The following is a 12453-nucleotide window of genomic DNA, read 5'->3' as shown; positions in this document are numbered from 1 at the left end:
ATATATATATATATATATATATATTTATCAGGTAATGTTCGTTTACCATCATCCACAAGTACAATGCAGTTGCTGAAAGTAACTGTGATCTTCCAAACAATTGTAATAATAGAAGTTCCCTTTTGGGGCTTCCCTGGTGATGCAGTGGATAAGAATCTGCCTGCCAATGCAGAGGACATGGCTTGGAGCCCTGGTCCAGGAAGATCCCACATGCCATGGAGCAACTAAGCCTGTGCACCACAACTACTGAGCCTGTGCTCTAGAGCCCGTGAGCCACAACTACTGAGCCCCCGTGCCACAAGTGCAGAAGCACACGTGCCTAGAGCCTGTGCTCTGCAACAAGAGAAGCCACCGCAACGGGAAGCCTGCGCACACTGCAATGAAGAGCAGCCCCCGCTCACCGCGACTAGAGAAAGACCGTGCACGGCAACGAAGACCCAATGCAGCCCAAAATAAATACATTAAAAATAATAAATAATTTTAAAAGTTACCTTTTATTGGCTGCTTACAGTAGGCCAATCCACTAACTCACATCCTCACAACAACCTTACGAGATAGATAGTATCGTGCCCACTGGCTAGATGAAGAGAGGGACAACATTTCCCCCTTTGCAGTACTCTGATCATCTAGTCCAAATGTATCCATTAAGGAAACTAGGAAATTCAGGAAACAAGGTGACTTTATCTCTTGGGTCACATTAATAAAGGTACACTCTAGGTTAAGAACCCAGTCTTTTATGCATCCGCAGCCATAATATGTTTAATTTTGGTGAAAACACTTTAAAGCTATAAACTGTGAGGGAGAATGGCATGGGAAGAATCTACGTCAAGAAACAGCTGTAGCCTACGACCAGTCCCTCTCATCAGGAAACCTGCACAAGCCTCTTAGATAGCCTCATCCACCAGAGGACAGACAGCAGAAGCAAGAAGAACTACAATCCTGCAGCCTGTGGAACGAAAACCACATTCACAGAAAGACAGACAAGATGAAAAGGCAGAGGGCTATGTACCAGATGAAGGAACAAGATAAAACCCCAGAAAAACAACTAAATGAAGTGGAGACAGGCAAACTTCCAGAAAAAGAATTCAGAATAATGATAGTGAAGATGATCCAGGACCTCAGGAAAAAACGGAGGCAAAGATCGAGAAGATGCAAGAAATGTTTAACAAAGACCTAGAAGAATTCAAGAACAAACAGAGATGAACAATACAATAACTGAAATAAAAAATACACTAGAAGGAATCAATAGCAGAATAACTGAGGCAGAAGAACGGATAAGTGACCTGGAAGACAGAATGGTGGAATTCACTGCTGCAGAACAGAATAAAGAAAAAAGAATGAAAAGAAATGAAGACAGCAGAAGAGACCTCTGGGACAACATTAAACACAACAACATTCACATATAGGGGTCCCAGAAGGAGAAGAAAGGACCCGAGAAACTATTTGAAGAGATTATAGTCGAAAACTTCCCTAACATGGGAAAGGAAATAGCCACCCAAGTCCAGGAAGCACAGCGAGTCCCATACAGGATAGTTTCCAAGGAGAAACACGCCTAAGCATTTCCTCTAAGATCAAGAACAAGACAAGGATGTCCACTCTCACCACTATTATTCAACATAGCTGAATATTCAACCTATTCAACATAGTTTCCTAACCACAGCAATCAGAGAAAAAAAGAAATAAAAGGAATACAAACTGGAAAAGAAGTAATGCTGTCTCTGTTTGCAGATGACATGATCCTCTACATAGAGAATCCTAAAGATGCCACCAGAAAACTACTAGAGCTTCACAGCAAGATCTTTTTTGATCCACCTCCTAGAGTAATGGAAATGTAAACAAACAAATGGGACCTAATGAAACTTAAAAGCTTTTGCACAGCAAAGGAAACCATAAACAAGAAGAAAAGACAACCCTCAGAATCGGAGAAAATATTTGCAAACGAATCAACGGACAAAGGATTAATCTCCAAAATATATAAACAGCTCATGCAGCTCAATATTAAAGAAACAACCCAATCCAAAAATAGGCAGAAGACCTAAATAGACATTTCTCCAAAGAAGACATACAGATGGCCAAGAAGCAAATGAAAAGCTGCTCAACATCACTAATTATTAGAGAAATGCAAATCAAAACTACAATGAGGTGTCACCTCACACCAGTTAGAATGGGCAGCATCAAAAAATCTACAAACGACAAATGTTGGAGAGGGTGTGGAGAAAAGGGAACCCTCTTGCACTGCTGGTGGGAATGTAAGTTGATACAGCCACTATGGAGAACAGTATGGAGGTTCCTTAAAAAACTAAAAACAGAGTTGTCATATGACCCAGCAATCCAACTACTGCGCATATATCTGGAGGGAATTGTAATCCAAAAAGATACATGCACCCCTATGTTCATAACAGCACTACTTACAACAGCCAAGACATGGAAGCAACCTAAATGTCCTTCAGATGACTGGATAAAGAAAATAACGGTATATATACACAATGGACTACTACTCAGACATTAAAAAAAAAAAAGCCATTTGCAGCAACATGGATGGACCTAGAGATTATCATGTAAGTCAAAGACAAGTATGATATCCCTCATATGTGGAACCTAAAAAAAAATGATACCAATGAATCTATGTACAAAACAGAAATAAGACCCACAGATAGAAAACAAGCATATGGTTACCACAGGGGTAGGAGGTAGGGGGATAAGTTAGGAGTTTGGTGTTAACATACACACACTTTTACATAAAAAATAGGGTATTTTCCAAACATGGTCACCATAACATCTCCCCTCCCACATGCTCTTACTACAACATGATGGTGACACTCCTCTCACCTAGAGTTGGGGGTCTATGGCATGAGCCAGTGACTACAGCAGAAGTGACGTTATATGAATTCCAAAGCTGAGTCCTATAAATGGTAATAAGGCTTCTACCTGGTTCCCTTGGGATACTCACTCTTGGAACCTAGCCGCCATGCTACAAAGCCCAGGCCACACGGAACGGTCAGGGGTAGGTGTTCCAGCTGACAGTTCCAGCTGAGGTCCCAGCCAGCATCGATCGCCAGACAAATGTGTGAGAAAGCCTTCTAGATAGCTCCAGGCCCTATCATGGTCGGACTGCAACTGAGAAATCCTGAGCAAGAACTGCTCTAGCTGAGCCCAGGGGACCCCCCGAACCATGAGAGATGATAATTCTTGGGGTAAGAGGCATTTAGCATAGAAAACTGGGACACCTTCCATCCTGTCCCCGCTCACACACACCTGAAGCCAGCCAGGGCCTGCTACACAAGTGATGCTACTCCAAGTCACTTCTGTTCACAAGCCATATTCCCATACACACAACCGCACTTCCCCACCAATATCAGCCTATTCAGGGAAATTGAGGCCCCCCGACTGTGCACAGAGAGGTCTCTACCACGGCCAGGAAAGACTTCAACATTTTGTAGCAACAGCCTTTTATAGTGTGTTGATCAAAGACAAGACGGCAGAATCAACCCATGGTGGACAGACACTTGCTCACAGGACACAGGGCTCTCCTGATCCCTGACATTTTTAAAAAGGCTTTTTTGAGATATAATTTATATACTATAACATTCACCTCTTTTAAAAAAATTTTTTTGGCTGCATTGGGTCTTCGTCACTGCACACGGGCTTTCTCTAGTTGCAGCAAGCAGGGGCTACTCTTTGTTGCGGTGTGTGGGCTTCTCATTATGGTGGCGTCTCTTGTTGTAGAGCACAGGCTCTAGGCACATGGGCTCAGTAGTTGTGGCTCGTGGGCTCAGTAGTTGTGGTGCACAGGCTTAGCTGCTCTGCAGCATGTGGGATCTCTGGCTCGAACCCGTGTCCCCTGCATTGGCAGGCAGATTCTTAACCACTGCGCCACTATGGAAGCCCAACGTTCACCTCTTTAAAGTATACAAGTCAATGTTTTTGAGTACATCCACAGTTGTATAACCATCACTAAATTTTAGAACATTTTTAATCACTGCTTTCTCTATGGCTCTGTTTAGTCTAGACATTTCATATAAGTGGGATCATACAAAAAAAAGAAAAATAGATACCCAGGGACTTCCTTCCCCCGCACTTCCATTGCAGGGGCCGTGCAGGTTCAATCCCTCGTCAGGGAGTTAAGATCCCGCATGCTGCGTGGTGAGGCCAAAAACAAAAAGAAACAGATAACTAACAAGGACCTACTGTACAGCACAGGGAACTAACCTCAATATTTTGTAACAACCTGTGAGGAAAGAGAGTCTGAAAAAGAATATATATAACTGAACCACTTTGCTGTACACCTGAAACTAACACAACAGTTGTAACTCAACTACAATTTAAAAAAAAAGAAACAGCTGTAGGAACTGCAAGTGTTTAGCTCAGATGTGACTAAGTATTCACTGGTGTCCTCAAGTAAATTAGTGGTTCTTACAGAAAAGGGAATGACATTGTTTAGTTATTCCAGAAGAATAGCCTAGGTATGATTTTTCTTTTTTTTTTGGCTGCTTCGGGTCTTATAGGTATGATTTTTAATTACCAGCAGTCAAGTTTAATATCAAGAAAAAATTTCATCCAGCAATGGGATGATTTAGGAGCCTCTCCATCCCTCCGTCTGTCATCTGTAATAGTAGTATCTGCCCCTACAAAGAATGTTGTGAGGATCCAATGAGATGTCTCTGCCCTCAACCACATGCACTGATGAAGTAATCAAGCAAAAATTTCAATGAATATATTCAAAGTTGGTCCGAGTAGTTTACATTAAAAGGCTTTTAGGTTTTCTTAGACTTTTCTGATTCTAATTGTTATGAGGCTAAGGCAAGCCTCATATGTGGAGATGTCTAAGAAGTATAGTGCAATGTTTTCACGTTCTCTAATTCAGTAGCTTCTACTTATCCTTCAGATCTCAGCTATTTCTGACAAATACCGTCTCTAGCCAACCTAAATTATGTCCCTTTCACTCTCCTCGCTCATAGTATCCTCTTTCCCTTCAGAGCATCACCAGAACTCAGTTAGTACCCAGCTCCCCCAGTATATTATATAAACTCAAAGGGCAAGAACTGTGTCCATTTTGTTCACACTAGGCGCAAGTGTCCTACAGAATCTCAGCGTAACACTCATTTACTCAAATTAACTTTCTTCCTTGAAAAATTAATATCAAAATAAAATCTAGGGGCTTCCCTGGTGGCGCAATGGTTGAGAATCTGCCTGCCAATGCACAGGACACGGGTTCGAGCCCTGGTCTGGGAAGATCCCACATGCCGCGGAGCAACTAGGCCCGTGAGATACAATTAGTGAAACTGCGCATCTGGAGCCTGTGCTCCACAATGAGAGGCCGCGATAGTGAGTGGCCCCTGCTTGCCGCAACTGGAGAAAGCCCTCGCACAGAAACGAAGACCCAACACAGCCAAAAATTTTTAAAAATAAAATTAAAAAAATAAAATATAAAATTTCACAATCTATTACTAACAGTTCATCCACTTTGCAAAACAGTTCAGCAGTTTCTTACAAAGGTAAGGTATATGCTTGCCAACAACTAAGCAATCCCACTCCTAAGTATTTAAACAAGTAAAATGAAAACCTATAGTCACACACAAACCTGTATGTGCATATTTATAGCAGTTTATTCGTAATTAATCCAAAACTGGAAACAACCAACATCCCTCAGCTGTAAACAAACTTACAGTCATTAAAAAGGAACAGATTATTGATATATGCCAAACAGATTAATCTCAAATGCACCATGCTAAATGAAAGAAACCACTCAAAAGGCTACATCATGAATCCAGGTATGTGACATGGCTGCAAAACAAAATTATAGGCACAGCATATATGTCAGTGGTTACCAACGGTTAGAGGAAGAGAAGAGGGGCTGACTACAAAGGGGCACAGGGGAATTTGGGGGAGGGAGGGGTGATGGAAGTACTCTATACCTTGATTGTGAACTGCATTTATCAAAACTTGCAGAACTACATACTTTAAAAGGGTGAATTTTAGTGTTACCTCAATAAAAAAATGGGGAAAACTTCTAAAAATCTCTTGCTAAGTTTCCTAATAACTCTTTGCTTACTTGTAATTACTGTAACATTAACAGTTTTCTAATACTCTTGCTTACTTGTAATTATTGTAACATTAATTTAACAGTATCTTTGTTGTCATGATGTCTTCCCCATGGAGACCACAAACTGAGCTCCAAACGCTTAAGAGATCCACGGGCCTGCTGAGGGCTGTCCAAGGTAAATGACAGTTTCACTACTTATTTCACTCATTTCTGATGACTGCAGGACTACAGCATAACCTTCTATTTAGAAAAGGACAAAGCCATATGACCTTTTCAAGGTTTCCACTGGATCAGAGGTTAGTGACCTTTCAGGAGCCATGTAGCAATTTCCTAACAAAGTTTTCTGTTTTCTAAACCACTATCAACTGAGCAAGCAATGTCAAACTTCAATTGTAGTCTTAACTAGTCATGGAAGTTCCCAGAGGCTGGCAAATAACAGAGGACTCCGATGAAGTGAAAAAAGTCATGAAATGTAAAACCAGATCAGGAAAATTTCAGGAAGATTAAAACAAAAAAAAAAGTAAAATACATCTTATTCTTCCCTCTGTCTCATGAAAGTGCATGTTCTCCCCCAATCACAGGATTGAGCACTCATGCTATTCACTCCCTTCAAGACAGTTCCTAACTGTAATGTAACTTTAATTCTCAACTTACTATACTTATTTCTGCAGCATTTCACAACGACAAGCATCTAGCATCTATCAATGAGTAACATGAAAGGGCATCTTGACACAAGAAATTAGTTGTCACCCCTTTTGTAGAGTTGCCCATTTCAGGAACTGTGAATATACAGCCAGGAACAGCTTCTTCTTGAGCTCAGTGCTCAACTCAGTGGAAAAGTTAACTAAGGTAAATACATTTTAATAAAAAGAAAACCCATAGTCCTGTCCCGATAATATTCAAGACTTTTACACCGCATTCTGCAAATTACTGATCAAGAGCTCTTCACCACTTAGGCAGTTAGCCTTTGTTGGGCAGATCAGACGGAACTCAAATAACCAGATGAACTGCTCTTGCTCTTGAAAAAGCTGCATCTTCAGAAACTGCATCTAACATCAGACCTCAAAGTCAGCCTCCTAATTTGGCAATTTATTATTGACACTTTTCAACAAGATTTGTAAGGCGTAGTCAATTTACACTTTTGTCTAAAAAAGAACATTTAAAACAAATTTTCAAAAAACTAAGGTGATTTCCGTTGAGGGCCACAAGTGAATATTTACACATCAGTCTCCAGTTAAAACATTTTGAAATTACCACACTGAAACAGATTAGTTCAGAGTAAGTTGTGTCATCCAGATAGCTGAGTTCTTGATGCATCTGAGATGTGAGATAAATTATCAATAATTAACTGTAGGAGAATTATAAGCATAAAATTATTGAGTTCTGACCTAGCCAAAACTCACTTATTCTAGACTATTCTGGGAATAAAGGTTGAGTTTTCACAATACTTTTTTGAAAATGAGACACATTACTGGCAATCTGTTAAACTCCTGAACCAAAATGCCTTTCTCACTTTCCATATTCTGAAATCACATGAGAATTCCTGGCAACAAATTTCAACAAGATTCCATCCGAGAGTCCTTACAGTTATTTCAACAGCTGGCCAATGTAGAATGTGGTTTAGGGACTTCTCTGGTGGTCCAGTGGTTGAGACTCATGCACTCCCAGCATAGGGGGCGCAACGTGCCACAACCAAAGATCCTGCATGCAGCAACTGAAGATCCTGCATGCCCCAACTAAGACCCAGAACAGCCAAATATTTAAAAAAATAAAATGTGGTTTAAGGTCAAGCACCAGTTTGTTTTATAAATCTGCTGGTTAATCAGCTCATATACATGGAAAGGCAATTAGTGGAAAAAATTCAAGTGAGCAAAACACTCCTTTATCCAGAACCTAGAAATCCATGTTTCAAACTGTAGTTACCAGTAGGTGGTGCTCAAAGAAATTACATACAGACTAGAATCCATGTAGTATGCAAACTGCCCTACTCTCCCATTCCAACTCTTCCATTTAATGAAAAGCAATTTTCTGCAGTGAAACCTTCATTGTGGGGAAGTCAAATCCCTTGGTAAGTCCTACAGCTGTTAGATTGGTGTCTATCAGCTACCATTTATACTAGCCAACAATGCTTAAAAATCCTATTCTTGCCTCTAATCTTCATAGTAAACACCATTACTTGTCAAAACATTAAGGGGCAAGCTGGGGACAAAATCTTTTAATCATTTAGGGCCCTTACAAAGGGCCTCATGTATAAGTGAGAAAGCATTTTACCCAGGAAAATTGAAGAAAAAAATGCTCCAATTGCAGTTAATTCACCTGTGTACACCTTACAGGATGCTTTCTATTAGCCAAAAAAGCCTATAGGATATGTATCTGGTGATTTCACCAGTTCCAGCTATCTTAATTTCCCTTTCATATCCTAAAAGCCAAGATATCAAACACAGAATTAGACTGTTTCCTCAAATGCACAAGTGTTTAGATTCACCAAATATCAAAACCAGGTATTTACATCAGACTGTTGTCAGTTATACCCTAGATCAATTACTATTAACTGCGACCACCTAGTTTTTCCCCTTTGTGACCAGTCCCTTGCAATTTACAGGTTACCAAATTATTATAGTTAAGGGCTATTTTCACCCTGACCAAATGTCAAATTTCAGTGACTTTCAAATTATAATCTTCCAATGTTCCTTTCCAGTAAGTAGTTTTTAAAATGGAACTTAACTTCATAAAACATTTTCAAACTAGCATTTAAGCTTCTCCTACACTCAGTCCCACACGGACCTTAGTATTTACGATCATACCTCTTTAAACTGTTTTAATCTCCAGGGTGGCAATATTCTTCTCTTTACCCAACCTTGCTCATTAGATGAAAATTCCTATAGAAAGTGAATTTCTATTTAAGTGACAGGAAACACACTTAGCTTCCAGCATCTTTTATTTTTTCCTAGAATCTGGATACAATAACTCTAGCAGGGCAGTGCTCAATACTACTTAGGCTTCACATTTTAGGTTAATTACTTGAATATTGTAAATGTGAATGCACTTTCCTGTAACTGGGAACTTAAGTCTGATGTAACTCATTTCCTCATACTTATGTAACCATACAAAATTTTACATGCAACATGAACTTTCATATTATAGAATTTGACCTTCTTACAAACTAACTTACATAACAGTTACTTTGCTTATCTGTCCTGTGTTGTACCAACGCGTTTCTATGACGTACTTCAACAGGTGAATTCTCCTTACACAAGGGTAAGAAACCTGAAGCTCCAACCCATAAATATAAAATTCATTTTTTCAGCAGACTTAATACCAGAAATAGGTTATGGACAACTCTTACCTAAATAGTTAGTACTACAGGAAGTTACAGTGTTGACCAAAAGAAAACACAGGCTTCTCATTAAACTTTTTTAATGGGTCTCAAATTCTGTGACAGATTTTTGGTCAAGTTGTTTCCATTAAAAAGTACTGATTTTAAAAACTAATAACTTAAAACTGCCACACACAAAACAAATGGTCCACAACACATTCTCCTTTCCTTCTGAAGGTTTTACGATGCATTGTTATCATTAACCAGTCTTTTGCTATTAAACTTAAATGGCCAATTGAGACAAACAGTTCTGAGACCGTTCTTCCACCACTGATTAAGACCGGGGTGGCAGATATTGGGGATAATATTCATTTAGCCCTCTGAGCTTTCTGGGCAGACTTGGTGACCTTGCCAGCTCCAGCTGCCTTCTTGTCCACGGCTTTGATGACACCCACAGCAACCGTCTGTCTCATGTCACGAACAGCAAAGCGGCCTATTAAAACAAATATTACCATTAGAAACACTTTCCCCCCCCAAACCTTTAGCAAAGTTTTTGATTACACCAAAAAAGCATCCTTACCCAGAGGAGGATAGTCAGAGAAGCTTTCAACACACATGGGTTTGCCAGGAACCATATCAACGATGGCAGCATCACCAGATTTCAAGAATTTGGGGCCGTCTTCCAGCTTTTTCCCAGAACTACGATCAATCTTCTCCTTCAGCTCAGCAAACTTGCAGGCAATGTGAGCTGTGTGACAATCCAGCACAGGTGCATAGCCAGCACTGATTTGGCCTGGATGGTTCAAGATAATCACCTGGAGAGAAGACTTCCATTTAGTGAGTCTTGAAGACACTTAAAGATTTACAGCAGTAAATAAAAACCTGTCACTTCAGTGTTTACCTGAGCTGTGAAGCCAGCTGCTTCCATCGGTGGGTCATTTTTGCTGTCACCAGCTACATTGCCACGACGAACATCTTTGACAGACACGTTCTTGACATTGAAGCCCACATTGTCCCCAGGAAGGGCTTCACTCAAAGCTTCGTGGTGCATTTCAACAGACTTCACTTCAGTTGTCACATTGACTGGAGCAAAGGTGACCACCATGCCAGGTTTGAGAACACCAGTCTCCACTCGACCCACAGGGACAGTGCCAATACCTAAAATGTTTACAGCAAATAATAAATACCTCGTATGAAAAGACAAGACGTCATAGCAACCCAAAGAGGTTCTAATCGTTATGTTCAACTTACCACCAATTTTGTAGACGTCCTGGAGAGGCAAACGCAAGGGTTTGTCAGTTGGGCGAGTTGGTGGCAAGATGCAATCCAGAGCTTCAAGCAGTGTGGTTCCACTGGCATTGCCATCTTTGCGGGTGACTTTCCATCCCTTGAACCACGGCATCTAAAACACAAGACAGTCAAGGCTACCATCAAACGCGCCTTTCCAGGACAATCCTAAAACTCTTGAAAATCACTTACGTTAGCACTTGGCTCCAGCATGTTGTCACCATTCCAGCCAGAAATTGGCACAAATGCTACCGTGTCGGGGTTGTAGCCAATTTTCTTAATGTAGGTGCTGACTTCCTTTACAATTTCCTCATATCTCTTCTGGCTGTATGGTGGCTCGGTGGAATCCATTTTGTTAACTCCAACAATTAGTTGTTTCACACCCAGAGTGTAGGCCAGAAGGGCATGCTCACGGGTCTGCCCATTCTTGGAAATACCTGCTTCAAATTCACCAACACCAGCAGCAACAATCAGGACAGCACAGTCAGCCTTTGAAAGAAAACAAGGCCACATCCTGTTAAACAAAAGCTCTTCAAATGGAGAAACTCACGGCTTTGCCAATGCAGAAGACAGGCCCAATTATTTTCAGGAGTTTTTAATCCTACAAACCTGGGATGTGCCTGTAATCATGTTTTTGATGAAGTCTCTGTGTCCTGGGGCATCAATGATGGTCACGTAGTACTTGCTAGTCTCGAATTTCCATAGGGATATATCAATGGTGATACCACGCTCACGTTCAGCTTTCAGTTTGTCCAAGACCCAGGCATACTTAAAGGAGCCCTTCCCCATCTGAAAGGATTAAGGATGGTTACTAGGTAACTAAAACACGACCAAACTCCAGCATGAAATCCCTTCCCCCCACTTATTCCGAAGAAATGCTGCATTCCACTTAGTATCGCTAAACCTGGGCGCATCCGCCTTTTTCTTGAAGTTCGCGTTCCATGACTTGACCGCAAACCCCCCAACGTACCTTAACTAGTGCAAGTCGGATCTAGACCAGGGGCCAGTTTCTGGAAAATTACCACTTAACGTACTTGCTGACAAACTCCTTACACCATCCTGTTTCACCTACCTCAGCAGCCTCCTTCTCGAACTTTTCAATGGTTCTCTTGTCGATCCCACCACATTTGTAGATCAGATGGCCAGTAGTGGTGGACTTCCCCGAATCTACGTGTCCAATGACAACGATGTTGATGTGCGTCTTCTCCTTTCCCATTTTTGCTTAGGTTTAGCGGTGGTTTTCACGACACCTAAATTGGGGGCGGAACAAACCCTTCAGATCACTGTCCCGGAGACTCGGGGAGAAGCCACGATGCCAACTGCAAGCAGCATTATAACCGGCGCCAAGCTGACCCAACTCTGGTCTCCAACCATCGAACGTGGCGGGAACACTCCCCCATCGCGAGAAAGGGCGCCCCTGGAGCCGCGAGGAACCGAGGTGCCAGGACAGCGCCCGTCCGCCGCGAGATCACAGGAAGCAGCGCCGGTCAGGCATCGGCCCGATGCCTTTGTGTGGTGACTCACCCGCCGCTCCCTCCCGGGCCGCTGCGTCCTCCATTTTGAGGCCGTGCAGCGGGGACGGGGAGCGGCCATCTTTCCGCGCACGCAACTGGTGCCGGGCGGGGCGGCGCTCGGCTCTCCCTGCCGCCGCGGCTCGCTGTGTGGGGCCCCCCCCGCCGCTCCCTCCCGGGCCGCTGCGTCCTCCATTTTGAGGCCGTGCAGCGGGGACGGGGAGCGGCCATCTTTCCGCGCACGCAACTGGTGCCGGGCGGGGCGGCGCTCGGCTCTCCCTGCCCCCTCGGCTCGC

At 42.2% G+C, this 12453-nt stretch overlaps 1 protein-coding gene across 1 annotated transcript in view; it reads right to left on the bottom strand.

Moving 5' to 3' along the window:
- Positions 1-5588: 5588 nt before the first annotated feature.
- Positions 5589-12453, bottom strand: part of EEF1A1 (eukaryotic translation elongation factor 1 alpha 1) — a 9059-nt gene continuing 2194 nt past the window's right edge. The window contains exons 2-8 of the mRNA XM_024731858.1: positions 11719-11896; positions 11256-11435; positions 10839-11135; positions 10611-10761; positions 10261-10517; positions 9940-10174; positions 5589-9852 (exon numbers count right to left, since the gene is read on the bottom strand). Of these exons, the coding sequence (XP_024587626.1) occupies positions 9728-9852; positions 9940-10174; positions 10261-10517; positions 10611-10761; positions 10839-11135; positions 11256-11435; positions 11719-11862 (1389 nt within the window). The 5' untranslated portion in view covers positions 11863-11896 and the 3' untranslated portion in view covers positions 5589-9727. The remainder of the gene's footprint in view (positions 9853-9939; positions 10175-10260; positions 10518-10610; positions 10762-10838; positions 11136-11255; positions 11436-11718; positions 11897-12453) is intronic.

This window comes from Neophocaena asiaeorientalis, unplaced genomic scaffold (genome assembly GCF_003031525.2).
Source record: "Neophocaena asiaeorientalis asiaeorientalis breed wild unplaced genomic scaffold, Neophocaena_asiaeorientalis_V1.1 scaffold450, whole genome shotgun sequence".
NCBI classification, from domain to species: Eukaryota; Metazoa; Chordata; class Mammalia; order Artiodactyla; family Phocoenidae; genus Neophocaena; species Neophocaena asiaeorientalis.
This window is presented reverse-complemented; position numbering and strand designations above follow the sequence as displayed.